A 15,991-nucleotide genomic window follows, 5' to 3' on the forward strand; every position below is an offset into this window, starting at 1 on the left:
TGTTCTCTCTCCTTTTTCGTAAATAGTAGGTAAGGATTATTGTGGGTGAGTCTGATGTACCTAACTTTTTTATGCCTTGAGGTCTTTTGTAACTGTTAGGATACTCAACATTTATCGTCTGAATTAGTAGGTCAAGCCATTCTTTGAACATAATAAGTGTACTTTGTTAGACCCGTTGGTATAGTTCTATGAGGCTAGAGTTAGTTAACGGGGAAGAGTGCACATGTGCTAAACCGGCAGGACTGTGATGTGGGAGTACATTAACTAAAGTCAGAGTGAGACAAAGGTTTTAAGCTGTTTTAGCAAGCTGTGTTTCTTTTTACCTTCCAGACGATTTAACACAGTTTGTGTATGTTTGAGTTAATGGTGATAACATCCTTAGTAGAACCTATTGTGTATATTTTTCTGAAGGCTTTAGTAAGCAGTGGAAGAAAACTGAATTGGGAATTGACCCCTGCCATACTTCTTGGGATTAGTAAGGGTCTCCAGTGGAGATTTTTTGTAGGTGCAGAGACTCTTTGAACTCATTACTACCAGAATCGAGGCAAAGTCCAAACCACATCTCTCAAGTGCACCTCATTACGAGGAATGTTCCTCATTGTGGGTCTTAAAATGGACATGTTCCTCGAAATTCCACACTGAAAAGTTCTGTCACACATTCACTGTTAGGAATTTTTTTAACTGATATCCTTGGTAAATAGTATAGAATCATATTAATTAATTAAAGCAACTTTCTATAAGCATAAAATAGCACATTTTAACCATACAGCGAGCTTCCTAGTGGAAATTGTTAGTAGGGTGTTAAGTAGGTGTTCCACATTTTGCTCATTTGTTCCACATTATGAGAGGTAGTGTTCCTCATTTTGGAAATGGAAGGTTGAGAGCTATGGTCCAAACTAGTCAGGGAACCAAATTTTCAAATCAGGGACACTTGTTAGTGCTACTAAATTAATTATGACAGATTAAGAGGACTTACTATGCGTTCTCTGAAGTAAAAGAGTTATATAGGTTTAAGGGCTGTAATTATTTGTCAAGTGTAAGATACCATATTTTAGTAAAGAGTGTTGCATGTTAGGAGGAGAAGGACAACATTTTGGGTCAGAATCAGGGAGACACTAGAAGTATGTAAGTAAAATTGGTACAACGAAGTCCTAGCTGTTTTCTAAAACAGTTTAGTTGAAGTCACAAATAGGGTTCCGGTGAACTAAAGCAAGTGATTTGTATGCTTACTGTATGAATTACTTTGTTCATCGGAGTGCTAAAAACAGACAAAATCTGCTGGCAGCGTGTAGAACACATACAGTTCATTAGACAAGAGAGATGTTTTCTGAATGCAGGCAGTCATAGTTTTACATTTTGTTATCATTGACCGTCTCTTATTTTTGTATACTTAATGAGCCCATACAATCAAAATAGGGGAAGGCACCTCCAGCAGCAGACCCATAACCGGTGCTTTTCCACAGGGATCGGTCCTGGGACCTCTACTGTTTGGAGACTATTTCTCCAAAGTACTTGCTAAAACCAAGGGACTGTGGCTGACCAAGTTTGCTGATGACCATACCTCTCAACTGTCCAGATTTTGGTCTGTTCCTCATAAAATTTGTGGTTTTCTGGCAAATCACTGAGGATGGAGGTCACTAACTAATATATAATGACAGACATTTGAGTTTCAGACTTTGTATCTTTCAGAAGATACACAATAATGCAACGCCCAAGTTTATAGGAGCAATATTTAAAATGTGTCCCTATTTTTGGGCCTTTGATTCCCATTATTTCTGGTTTTGTCCAGATTTCTTGCAGTGAGAGGTTGAGAGCAATGCTGATGACTGCAAACTGGGTGCAGTCATAGAATTTCTCAACACCCTTCAAGAAGGTCTTATGCAAACAAATAAATTTCCAAATGATGTCAACACCCTTCAAGAAGGTCTTATGCAAACAAATAAGTGGTGCCAAATTTATGGCCTCAAACGCAATGCAATACATGTATTATCAACACTTTCGGTAAGAGCAATGTTCTTAAAAGTGCCACATCAATAGCAAGAGAGATCTGGGTACTCAGGTTGACGACAACCTTGCCTTTGATCACCACGTTTCTACAGTGGTAAGACAATGTTTCTACACTGGTAAGAAGGGCATTCTATGTGGCTCATTTAATAAGTAAGGGCCTTGCCTCTAGAAAAGGAGCAGTTATCACCTCCCTGTACTCTTCACTCATTAGGCCAATAATTCAGTACAACACCCCTTTTGGTATGTGTCTTTCAAAGCACCTGCAGCAATTGGAGAAACCACAATGGTTCCTCACAAGGAAAATGTAAGGTCTTTAGCAGCTATCCTATGTGGAATGGCTGAAACCACTGTCACTTTATTCTGTTTTACACAGACTACTCAGAGGCAGTCTCTGCCTTGCTTATAAGGTGATCTCTGACCCTGCTTTATAGGAAATGCTGCACTTCTGGAAGTAAAATGTCACACAGTTTACTCACTCTAAGGACCTTAACCTGGTATGTGACATCAACCGAACCTGGTGGAGGGACAGGTTTGTCTCCCGGAGGTTACCACACCTTTGGAATAGACTCCCACTTCATGTCAAACAGAGCACCTCATTGGCCCTCTTCAAATGCAATCTGGATGATTGGATGGGTAACTGTAAAGTCATCCCTGGGGTTCCACCTGTGTCCGTGTTGGACAAGGAAAGAGATGCAGGTGACGGTAACAAGGGTCATTTGGTTAGGCTTCTAAGGGCCCTTGGGCCATTAGCATAGTATCTTCCTATGACCACATTTGTGGGTCATTGTCTGTTCATTAATTTCAGCTTTGCCCTTTCTTGTTCTGAGAGGTTCAGAGAGCTATGTTTACAGTGCTGACATGCATGGATTGTTATTTTATCAGTTTTACTAGTAAGATAACTGATTAATATTGTTCAGCAAGAGGATGACTGATGAATTTATCAAGACTTTTTAGTTGGTCTTTTTGCTGTTCTTATACTTAATTGTGGATGTTTTTGCTTATTTATTTATTTGGTGGAATTTGATTACCGGGAAAGTCTAACTGAGTAGGAGCCCATTTTCAGTGGAGGCTTGAGAAGAAAATCTGCAAAGAATTACATAACATTTTAAGAAGTTTACAGTGTAATACAAAAATAAATACAGTTTAAACAATTAAACCAAAATATACAGCATATGAAAACAGTGGTGAAGAATAGATGCAACTTATATGACAATGTTTTCATAGGTAGGTACTAGGCTATTGGCCCTAGGGCCTATATAAGCATAGCCAAAAAGGTACCTTGGCTTTCGCCACCCATGAAAATGTAAAGAAATTTTAGCCAGGTTCCAGAGAAATTAAAGGTAAATTAGTATAACAGAAATGGGAACTGTAATACAAAGTGAAGGAAAAGCAGGCTTATTGTATATTTAGAGAGAAAACCAAGGGGGAGGAATTGATAGAAGTAAAGACGCGAGTGAAGAAGAAAAGAGTAACAAGGTGTAAGTTATAATTGGGTATTTGTCCACTAACTATATCCTGATGTTGAGCAAGAAGAGGTCCAGCTGTTTGCTAGGAAGCCTTTCAGAATGGTTTTGAAGAATGGGAAGGAGCGTTCTGACCTGATGGACACAGGTAAGGAGTTCCACACCTTAGCAACATGGCATGAGTACAGACAATGCCCAGCAAATTTGATCGGTTTGTGGACAGACAATAGTTTTTGGTCACTGGATTGCAATAATCGACTAAGAACATAGTTGTGTAGAATGTCATTTAGTGCAAGACAAGCGTTTGGATTTGGGATAATTGTATAGCTGATAAGAAGTTGTGTATATGTTACTTGATGAGGTCATTCTAACCAATTTAGGCTTTTTAGTGCTCTTCATTGGTGACTTGTGAAAGGTGTATTTGCTGCAAATGTAGCTAGTTTCTTATAGCATTACTCAAGTTTTGTTTTATTTTGTGATGCCTGAAGATTAACAATAATAAGATAAGTAGTGGCAAGTGTAGCCATTAGAGCCAAGTGTTCCATTGGTGAGACACTTTGTGGCTCTTTAAGCACATCTGGTTTTAATCCGTTTTTCTTATGCAACTTTGTATATATTGGTCAAACTTAAGATACACATCCACAATCAATCCTAATAATTTACCATGTAAAATGACTTCAGTGGTTGTATTATCAATAGAGAGGACTTTATTTTTATAGGAGAGTGATTTGGGGGGGGGGGTAATAATTTTTTTTTAGGGATGAGTATGAGTTATGGAATGCAAAGCCATGTTTCAGTTGCTGTTAAAACTTTGTGAGTAATGTTTGGAGGTGTGCCACATTGTCAGATGTTTAAGTGAGTGTGGAGACATTTGCATACTGGGTAGGGAGGTATGTTGTCTGAATGTGTTGAGGGTATTGATGAGAATGTTAAAGAGGAGGACACCAAGGAGAGAGCCTTGTGCCTGTGCTGATATCTTTAGTTTATTATTTGCAGTAGTGAACAATACATCCTGGTCTGTTCTGTTACTGTACATTGTTTTTGTCACACCTGTATTTCTGAGTATTTTTGTTGATCTGCTCCCTCGTCTGTACGCTTCTAACAGCGACACTTCTTGTCTTAATTACTTTATAGTTTTCTCTGTTTGATACTTCCATGATGGCATTTGATTTATCCCCTTCCTTTGCCTTACTACCCAGTATTTTATGGTAAAACTTTATTAATTTAGCTGCACAGTAATGTATCTTATTTACTTCTGGTGTATCACGCATGAATGTCTATGAACATTCTTGATTACCGTGTTCATTTGTTTTATCAAACTTCTAACATTTTGTGTTATTGACTTTCTGTAGTCTGTTGTGAGTGTGGTACACTTGGGAGGGTGCAACATTCCCCCATGTTGGTGAGGACCAAGTCAAGAATGGTGGTGACCCTAGTAGGTGTGGAGGCTAGCTTGCCCAGGGCATTCATGTTGACAAAGTTCAGGAATCTTTCTGCCTGCAAGTCGGAGGGTATGTTTGATTTTTCAGGTTATAGTGGGGTAGTCAGTCACCCATAAGTGTGGTGCTGGGTTGATCACAGAGCGACTCTAGTTCATTTAGGTAAGTGGTATGGGTTTTCTAGGTCATAGATTGGGACCAATATCTCGTAATGATATGGTGTGGGATTTAGGGTGAGTTGTACATGGGGGGGCTCCTGTGTCTCATGCTGCTTGACCTTGAGGTGTGATTGTTTTTTAATGTAAATTGAGAAACTTCCAACTTGTTTCCCTTCCTGTGAAGTAGCTGGTCTATATATGTGGAAGGCATTAAAGCTTTGTACTACTGGGTGCTCTCTCTGGGTTTAACCCATGTCTCACTAACTGCACAGACTGTACGTCCTCCAGTGTAGGGAGATCTTTCAGTGAGTGGATTTTTTTTTTATTCTCTTTCATTGAGCAGTATTACCTTTAGGTTATCCTGTGTTGGTTTAGCTATGCTGGATAGTTTTTCAGGAGTTTATGACTCACTGTCATATGTCACTTCCCTGGAGTGCCCCACTAACATTTTGGTAAGCTGTGGGGACAGCCCACTGCAGTGATTCAATAGCCAACAGAGAATCACTGTGGTAGGGCTGCTACCCGTGGAAAACAGGCTGTGTTAGGGCTTACCTCTGGTCATAGGCCTTTCTGAATCTCAGGGATAGTGACTGTTGGTGGTGAGAGTCATTGGTGACTTTGTAAAAGTAGTTTTGGCTTCTCTTTGACTAGATGCTTCAGAGAAAAGGTTTACTGACACATATAGCTGTGAATGAGAAAACCAGTGTGGTGTGTGTGTGTGTGTGTGTGTGTGTGTGTGTGTGTGTGTGTGTGTGTGTGTGTGTGTCGAGGGGGGGGTGTAACAATCACTGTAACTTGGCTGTATTCAGTTTCTTACCACAGTGCAAGGGACATAATTAGTATTTTAATTACTGAAGTGAGCTCAGTTTTTTCCCCTGGAGTGGAGGACGAAATTGTTTTGCCACTGAAAGTTGGAAAATAATTTATTATAACTGAGGTAGAATGTTGTTATGGTTTATTTATTTGAAAATTTAAATATTTGAAGAAAGGGTACAGAAAAATCTCATACTTTTTTTAGGTACCACAAACCTTTAAAGATGTTGCTGTTGAATTTTCAAGAGAAGAATGGCAAATGCTGAGCAAAGAGGAGAAACAGCTACACCGAGATGTGATGCTGCAGAACTACGAGCACATGCTGACAGTAGGTAAGAGTGGTCTCTCACACACACACACACACACACACACACACACACACACACACACACACACACACACACACACACACACACACTATACCTCTTAACTGTTTATGATTTAGTTAAAAATGTTGGTATGTGCCTACTAAAACTGACTTTTGTCAGTATAGTTACAGACGTCTTTTGCTTTAAAAAGTGATTGTCAGATTCTGCCAGTGTTCCAAGTTCATGCCACTAAGTATTTATTTTGAGCTTTGCCCATGACTGTGGAGGTAAGAGGTGGAGAACTGTGCTACATGGGGTGGTAACGCTACAGAGCTATGAGTACATTATTTTAGGATGTAAATGGGGTGGTCTGAGAACTACACATGGTGTTAGTAGGTAACAAGAAAGGTCCAAGAGTTACAGAGGGAGGCGATGGTATAGAAATGTGATCACACAGTGTACATAGGTAATCCCAGAGGTACACAGGGAGGGTGTAGTACAGAACTGTGATCACATGGTGTGAGTAGGTAATGAGGAAGGGCCGAAAGGTACGCAGTGAGGTGATGGCACATAATTGTGTTCTCATCATTTATTTATGTATTTTACATTACATTTGTTTACCAGAAAAGTCTGACTGGACACAGGTTCTTTTTCAGTGGAGGCCCAGGGAGAAAAGTTCCTTGTTTATGAAACATAATTACTACAATAAATGAAGGGTACAGAGAATTCATGCACAGAAGTTAATATATGCAGTTTTACAATTTAGGGAGAGTGTCATGTTGCAGGAAGGATTACAATAAGATACAAATTTCATTCATGGAAACTTATTATATACAGTTTTACAAGCAAGGGAGGGTATCATGACACTGGAAGTGTGAGAAGAATAGTCCGTCATACCTATATACGTACATATACCAGTCTTAGAGATGTAGGACATTCCCTGTATTACATAAGTTGGAGAAACAGACGAGGTCTTGTATGGAACAAGTCGCATGCACTGTGGAGGTTCTGTGGCCTACAGTGTGGAAATGCTGAAGGAGGAAGGAGACAGTAGACCGTTAACTGGTTAGTAGTCAGTGTGAAACATAGTTAAGGAAAGAGAAAAGAATTAGTGTTATCTAGTGGGCAGGTACCAGCCAAGGGTGGCACAAGACCAGAGCCATGTATCAGCCAAGTGAGCTTTTAAAGTTTTTTTGAATTTTGTTAGTGAGGTTGTAGCTGTTAAGTTGGTAGGTAAGGAATTCCATGTTATAGTTATAAAATTTGAGTTGAGGGGTTTGTCTGGAGCATTATTGGCTTTAGTTACATCCAGGAGTTTATTATTGGGGCATAACACTCTGTTACTGGTGTAGGGATGCAGTAGTTTTTTTTTTTTTTTTTTTTGTTAGAACATGGGGTTTTTTCAGCGTGATATAGAATTTTGTGGGCTAGAGTAAGTTGATTATAAAGGATGAGTTGTGGTAATTCTAACCATTTAAGTTGCTTTAAGGCTATGCACTGGTGAGGCCTATAAGGAGAGTCTTTGGCAAACCTGGCAATTTTATTGTAACCTGAATAGAGTTTTGCAATGTCTGTTTTTCTTGGATTAGTGAGAATTGGAGAAGCGTAGGTAAGTGTTGAGTGGATATGTGTGCATGTTATGGTTTCTTTAGTTAGTCTTGTAAGAAATTGTTTATTTCTGTGTAGGATACCCAATGTTTTGTGGACCTCCTTTTATACTATGGGAGATGTGAATATCAAATTTTATATTACAGTTGATTTTGACCCCAAGTAGTTTATTGTCGGTGACAAGTAAGATATTGGTGTCGTTTTTGGATGTGGTGTCGTTTATTGTCGGTGACAAGTGAGATAATGGTGTCGTTTTTGGATGTGGTGTAGTTTATTGTAGGTGACAAGTGAGATAATGGTGTCATTTTTGGATGTGGTGTAGTTTATTGTAGGTGACAAGTGAGATAATGGTGTCGTTTTTGGATATGGTGTAGTTTATTGTAGGTGACAAGTGAGATAATGGTGTCGTTTTTGGATGTGGTGTAGTTTATTGTAGGTGACAAGTGAGATAATGGTGTCATTTGTGGATGTGGTGTAGTTTATTGTAGGTGACAAGTGAGATATTGGTGTCATTTTTGGATGTGGTGTAGTTTATTGTAGGTGACAAGTGAGATAATGGTGTCGTTTTTGGATGTGGCGTAGTTTATTGTAGGTGACAAGTGAGATATTGGTGTCCTTTTTGGATGTGGTGTAGTTTATTGTAGGTGACAAGTGAGATAATGGTGTCGTTTTTGGATGTGGTGTAGTTTATTGTAGGTGACAAGTGAGATAATGGTGTCGTTTTTGGATGTGGTGTAGTTTATTGTAGGTGGCAAGTGAGATAATGGTGTTGTTTTTGGATGTGGTTGTAGTTTATTGTAGGTGACAAGTGAGATAATGGTGTCATTTTTGGATGTGGTGTGGTGACAAGTGAGATATTGGTGTCGTTTTTGGATGTGGTGTAGTTTATTGTAGGTGACAAGTGAGATAATGGTGTTGTTTTGGATGTGGTGTAGTTTATTGTAGGTGACAAGTGAGATAATGGTGTCGTTTTTGGATGTGGTGTAGTTTATTGTAGGTGACAAGTGAGATATTGGTGTCGTTTTTGGATGTGGTGTAGTTTATTGTAGGTGACAAGTGAGATAATGGTGTCGTTTTTGGATGTGGTGTAGTTTATTGTAGGTGACAAGTGAGATATTGGTGTCCTTTTTGGATGTGGTGTAGTTTATTGTAGGTGACAAGTGAGATAATGGTGTCGCTTTTGGATGTGGTGTAGTTTATTGTAGGTGACAAGTGAGATAATGGTGTCGTTTTTGGATGTGGTGTAGTTTATTGTAGGTGGCACGTGAGATAATGGTGTCGTTTTTGGATGTGGTTGTAGTTTATTGTAGGTGACAAGTGAGATAATGGTGTCATTTTTGGATTTGGTGTAGTTTGTTGTAGGTGACAAGTGAGATAATGGTGTCGTTTTTGGATGTGGTGTAGTTTATTGTAGGTGACAAGTGAGATAATGGTGTCGTTTTTGGATGTGGTGTAGTTTATTGTAGGTGACAAGTGAGATAATGGTGTTGTTTTGGATGTGGTGTAGTTTATTGTAGGTGACAAGTGAGATATCGGTGTCGTTTTTGGAAGTGGTGTAGTTTATTGGTGACAAGTGAGATATTGGTGTCGTTTTTGGATGTGGTGTAGTTTATTGTCGGTGACAAGTGAGATAATGGTGTCGTTTTTGGATGTGGTGTCGTTTATTGTAAGTGAAAAGTGAGATAATGGTGTCGTTTTTGGATGTGGTGTAGTTTATTGTAGGTGACAAGTGAGATATTGGTGTCGTTTTTGGATGTGGTGTAGTTTATTGTAGGTGACAAGTGAGATAATGGTGTCGTTTTTGGATGTGGTGTAGTTTATTGTAGGTGACAAGTGAGATAATGGTGTTGTTTTTGGATGTGGTATAGTTTATTGTAGGTGGCAAGTGAGATAAGGGTGTTGTTTTTGGATGTGGCGTAGTTTATTGTAGGTGACAAGTGAGATAATGATGTCATTTTTGGATGTGGTGTAGTTTATTGTAGGTGACAAGTGAGATAATGGTGTTGTTTTTGGATGTGGTATTGAATGGAGGAGATGGTGGAGTGAATCTAGTTGGGTGGAAGAGCAGCAGTTTAGTTTTATTGGGGTTCAGAATAAACTGGGAGTCAGAGAGCCAAGATTCGACAGAAAGAAAGAGGCTTGTGTTAGTGAGTGAAGTTCTTAAAGGGAAGAAGCAGCACGTATTAACGTGGAGTCACAGCTGAGATGGCTTACTGGTACTGGTCTGCGTATTGGATGACCTAAACATGTAGTGTAGAGGTATGAAGGTCGCTAGTAAAGATAGAGAACAGGTTCCAAGGAAGAAGCCTTGGGGAGCACCTAGAGTAACTGGAAATAGTGGGGAGGGGTCTTTCTTAGAACTACTTGCTGTCGACCTGATAGATGGTTTTGGAACCAAGCAGTAGTAGGTTCACCGAGATTTAGATCAGAAAGAACATTAACAAGTTTCTTGTGTGCTGCTGTATCAAATGCCTTAGAGAGGTCCAGAAAGATTGCAGACACAAATTTTCCATTATTTCTGTAATTGTTTACTGTGTTTGTGAATGACATTAGGGCAGTGGTGGTGGTGCTATGAAAAGGCTGAAATCCATGTCATGTATTAGTCAGAAGTTTGTGAGTATGTAGGTGTTCCATGATTTGTATATGTATACACCTCTCTAGGATTGTAGACGGGAGGGGGAATGGCAGTGGGGTAATAGTATGTCAGCTCGTTTGAATGATTTCCTTTGTAGAGGGGAATTATAGGGGGAATTTTCCAGATACCAGGAACTGGCTTTTCGGACGTAGATCTGTTAATAAGAATGGCCTTTTCGGACGTAGATCTGTTAATAAGAATGGCCTTTTTGGACGTAGATCTGTTAATAAGAATGGCCTTTTCGGACGTAGATCTGTTAATAAGAATGGCTACAGGGTGGGTTATTGCATCAGCAGTAATTATCAGAAAATCAGCTGGTAGTTTATCTGCGGCTAATGTTGTTGGTTTTAATTTTTTGGAAGTTTATTACTCATGCCCATACAGGTTGTAGGGAGAAGTGGTTATTGTTTGGTTTAGGTGGTTCTTTGGGGATGGGGGTGTTGAGGGCTAGTTAGGGCAAGAATAGATTCAATGAAATATTTGTTAAATTAATTGGCTATATTTTCTGTGGAGTTTGTTGTGGTTGGGGAGGGTTTACCAGCTTTAACAGGTAGGAGAATGTTGTTAATGGCTGACCAGAATTTCTGAGGCTTGTTTAGATGTTTTTTTTTTGTATATTGTGATAGCTGATCTCATCTAGTTTGACCTATTTCTTTGCTTTATTTCTTATCTCCAAGTATAATTGTTTAGAGGCTTGAGAACTAGTTTTATGTCATTAGTCCCAAATTTTGTCGATAACTTTCAGTAATGATGTTGTTTCTTTGTTAAGCCATGGTGCAAATTTAGCTTTAATTCTGATGGCTCTGGGAGGGGCACATGAGTTCAGGATGTCTAGAACGGTAGAGTTAAAGTAATTAACTGCTTCGTTAAGACTGAGGGTCTTAAGTGGTTCCCAGTTACAACTTATTTAGAGTAGTAATAAAGTTGGTGGGTTTAAAGTTTCTTTTGTTTCTTATTAGCTGGTAGGTTGTAGGTTTAGCCTGATATGTACTTTGGTTTGGCATAAAGGTCGGTAGGTGGTCACTCAGGCTGTCAGGTAGGCAGCCAGAATGACAGGACTGAGGTGGTCTATTTATCATTATCCAGTCCAGAATTGTTTGCGTCTTGGATGATTTATTGGTTCTAGTGGCTGACTGGATTATTTGGTTATATCAGTGGAGGTTGATGTAATTGGTGGGACTGCTTGAGTTACAAGTTAGGCAGTCTAAAAGTCCCCATAATGATTCTTTCATGAGAGAATGTACTGGAGGCCCAGTTTAGTAAGTTCTCTAATGTGGGTATGTTATTACCGGGTGGGATGTAGCATCTAATGAAGTTAATACATTGTTCGGTATTAATTTTTGTCTGGGAAAGTTAACTTTAGCTTTGTCAAGAGTAGGGGTGGATAGTTCTATGGTTTCAACATCAAGCTGATTTTTAAACAAAATGGCTATGCTGCCTCCCTTTTTGTTTTTTCTATCATTATGAAAGACATTGTAACCTGGCACCAAGATTTCATTATTTGTAAGGTTTGGTTTTAGCTATGTGTCAGAAGAACAATGTTAGGTGAGTATAGTGAGGGCTTTGCGTGTAGCTCATGAATTTTTTTTGTAATGCTTCTTGTATTTATATTGAGTAATAATATATCTGCAGCTTTCCTAGGGAGTTGTAGTGTCATGTGATGGTGACTAGAGTGTTGAGTGGAGGAGCTGGGAATAGGAGGGGCGGACCAGGATTAGGATGTACATCTCCACTGAGAGATAGTTTAGATGCCACATAGATTATGATTTTTGCCATATACTTGTATTTCAGGGAAGGTTTGGGGGGAGTGATGGTGAGGTAGTGATATGTAGGGAGTGTAATGAGTTATGTTGAAAATGGATGAATTGGTGAGAGAATTGAAATAAGTAGAGTTTTGATTGAGGGGTAGTTGTGGCTTGGTGGGGTGTTGAATCAGTTAGATTGTCATGGTATGAGGTACCCTGGGTAAGTATTGTCAGAAATGCCAGGGTAGTGAGGTATAGTTGGAGCGTATTGTTGATATTTAAATTTAAATTCTCTTTAACTAGCAGATTATCAGGATATAGTTTACTTAGAGGTTATGTCAATGTTGAAATCTGTTTTGAAGCCTAGGTGAGATGAGTGGTAAGTAATTTTATCACCTAAGTGTACAAGAAATAGATGAGAACATGGGAGAGATGGCGTATTTTAAATAGTTATGTTTTCCAAGTATGATAGTGTTCTATGTTTACAGTTTCATTATATGGCAGAGTCATGGGTAGAGGAGTGAAAATTGGATAGAAAGGAGTATTCTGTAGTAGAGTGAAAAGTGAGATTGTTTCCTGGGACCAGTGCTGCAGATTGTTCTACCATAAGTGCAGCTGTACGTTTGTGTCCCAGGGCCAATTCCATAGATTGTTCTACCATCAGTGAAGCTTGTATGTTTGTGTCCTGGGACCAGTGCTGCAGATTGTTCTGCCATCTGTGCAGCTGTATGTTTGTGTCCTGGGACCAATGCTACAGATTGTTCTGTCATCAGTGCAGCTCTACGTTTGTGTCCTGGGACCACTGCTACAGATTGTTCGGTCATCAGTGCAGCTCTATGTTTGTGTCCTAGCACCAGTGCTGCAGATTGTTCTATCATCAGTGCAGCTCTATGTTTGTGTCCTGGGACCAATGCTACAGATTGTTCTACCAAAAGTGCAGCTGTACATTTGTGTCCTGGAACCAATGCTGCAGACTGTTCTACCAGCAGTGCAGCTGTACATTTGTGTTCTGGTAATAATACTGCAGATTGTTCTACCAGCAGTGCAGCTGTACATTTGTGTTCTGGTAATAATGCTGCAGATTGTTCTACCAGCAGTGCAGCTGTACATTTGTGTTCTGGTAATAATGCTGCAGATTGTTCTACCAGCAGTGCAGCTGTACATTTGTGTTCTGGTAATAATGCTGCAGATTGTTCTACCAGCAGTGCAGCTGTACATTTGTGTTCTGGTAATAATGCTGCAGATTGTTCTACCAGCAGTGCAGCTGTGCATTTGTGTTCTGGTAATAATGCTGCAGATTGTTCTACCAGCAGTGCAGCTGTACATTTGTGTTCTGGTAATAATGCTGCAGATTGTTCTACCAGCAGTGCAGTTGTACATTTGTGTTCTGGTAATAATGCTGCAGATTGTTCTACCAGCAGTGCAGCTGTACATTTGTGTTCTGGTAATAATGCTGCAGATTGTTCTACCAGCAGTGCAGCTGTACATTTGTGTTCTGGTAATAATGCTGCAGATTGTTCTACCAGCAGTGCAGCTGTACATTTGTGTTCTGGTAATAATGCTGCAGATTGTTCTACCATCAGTGCAGCTGCTGCTACTGCCTACAGGCAGCCCAGTAACCTTCTAGCCACCTCGTCTAACAATGAGCTGTAATGAGAAGTAAGTATAAATACATCACCACGTTTTTGGATTAACACCACTGCTGCATGACCCCCTTTTTTATGACAGAACAAAGTAAAAGGTTTCTTTTAATCTGCAGTCCCTAAGGCTGAGACTGTAGCAAGGGTTTGTTTTAACAAATAAAAGCATTCTCTTCCTTATCTTGTCAGGGATTGGCTCTGGTGTGTCTTGTTTAAGCATGTCAGTTAAATGTCTAGCAGTTTCTGCATAATTTGGTTTCCACTGCCTACAGTATTCAGCCACCCTAGAAAAGCTTGTAGTTGTGTCTGCTTGCCAGGATGAGGTGCTTTTACAACGGCTTCAGCACATGAAGGCAGGAGATGTCTCTGCCTGTTTGAAATCAAATATCCAAAGTACTATATGTGACCATAACTGAAGTTTGTCATTTAATACTTTATGTCCCTTCTTTGCTAATTCAGTTAACAAATATATCTTATCCTGCTGATAATGTGTTAGTATTTAAAGCTATGACTAAATCATCTACATAATGCACCAATACAGATTTGCATGGAAACCATATTTCATCAGGGTTCTCTCTTAAAATTTGTGAAGATTGAAGAACTGTCAACAAGCCCTTCTGGCAGTTGTTGCCACATATATTGAATTCCTCCATATGTAAAATCAAATAAATACTGACTTTTTGGATGAATAGGAATAGAAAAAGCCGAACATAAATCTACTACAGAAAAGTAAGTAACCCAAGGGGGGGTCTGCAACTTAATGCAGTTGCTGGTTTTAGCACCACAGGATATGAAGGAATAACAGTTTTATTCACTATTCTTAGGTCTTGCACAAACCTTTCCTAACCCCTCCCATCAGCTGACAAGACACACCCCCTACAGACTATTCCCACATACTCACACTTCTGTCTTCCTTGAGATGGCTTCCCTCACTAGTACACTCCAATACATACAGTTCCTTTTATTCATCCTCATCTGTACTGCTCTTCTAAGCCTACTATTCCATGCCTCCTCAATTTTCACCACCCTAAGACTATCTCCACAATCATCCAGCATTCGTACCCTACCATTATCAGACAACAATAACAGTTACTCTGACATCTCGCCTTCTTTAATCTCAACCTATACCTTTACTCTCACCCAAACAAAACTACTCCCTACCAAATTCAAACTTAAACTTTGCCTCTTAGAATACCCCAGACTCCTCCAAAGGAACAATGATACCCAAACTATTATTCACCTTTTCCTTTCACTTACTAAATGTGGGGCCATCCAGCCCAACCTCTGCCCAAACCATCCCCAAAAATCTAACTCAGATCCAAAGCAACACCAACTACACTTTACAAATACTACAAATGTTTATTATAATAAAATTACTGAATTTCATACCTGCTAACAATTCACACCCCAAGTATTGTCACAGTAGCTGAAACATGGTTAAAGCCAGATATTTCAGATACTGAAATTCTCCCACCAGGCTACAACATAATTCATTCCAATAGACTCAGTAGAATGGGTGGTGGTCTATCAAAACTCCCTAAACCTTACTTCCTATCCCAAACTAGTCCCTACTTTTGAAAATTTTGAATTTGTCTTAACATCTCTTCATATTAACAACAAAAACCTAACTGTTGCAGTAGTTTATATCCCCGAGGCCAGAACATTCCCATTTTAGCGGAATTTCTAGAATGGATAAATCTAAATGTATCAAATGAAACAATAATCCTAGGAGATACAAATATTTATTGACAAAATCTTACCTCCAACTCCCCAGCCAATACCATACATTTACACAGCTTTACTCAGCTTATCAAAACTCCACCCATGGCCTATCCATAGGATAAGAATCTGTCTTACATTGGATATTAGTTACTCACCCTCACAATTACTCAAACTCTGGCACTCTACCCAATATACTAAGTGACCACCTCCCAGCATACACCCACAGGACTCACCCTGAAATAGTCAAAACACACTCCTATAAAACATCCAGAAATATCACCCACTTTGACCAAAATAAATTCTCAAGCATTCTAAAAACCCATAACTGGCTCCCACTAAAAAGTCTTCCCCTAGATGAGGCAGTTAATTACTTTAATAAGCTCTTCTTGGATACTCTTAATCGCTTAGCCCCCATGTGTACCAACTGAACAAAAGTGAATCATGCCCCATGGC

General features: G+C 39.4%; 1 protein-coding gene across 1 annotated transcript in view; it reads left to right on the plus strand.

Annotated features, from left to right (window-relative positions):
* Positions 1–15,991, plus strand: part of LOC122808409 (zinc finger protein OZF-like) — a 283,089-nt gene that overhangs the window by 77,202 nt on the left and 189,896 nt on the right. Inside the window, exon 2 of the mRNA XM_044079375.1 lies at positions 6,086–6,212. Coding sequence (XP_043935310.1) covers positions 6,086–6,212 — 127 coding nt within the window. The remainder of the gene's footprint in view (positions 1–6,085; positions 6,213–15,991) is intronic.

Source organism: Protopterus annectens, chromosome 1.part1 (assembly GCF_019279795.1).
Source record: "Protopterus annectens isolate FY-2018-M chromosome 1.part1, PAN1.0, whole genome shotgun sequence".
In the NCBI taxonomy this organism is placed as follows: Eukaryota; Metazoa; Chordata; order Ceratodontiformes; family Protopteridae; genus Protopterus; species Protopterus annectens.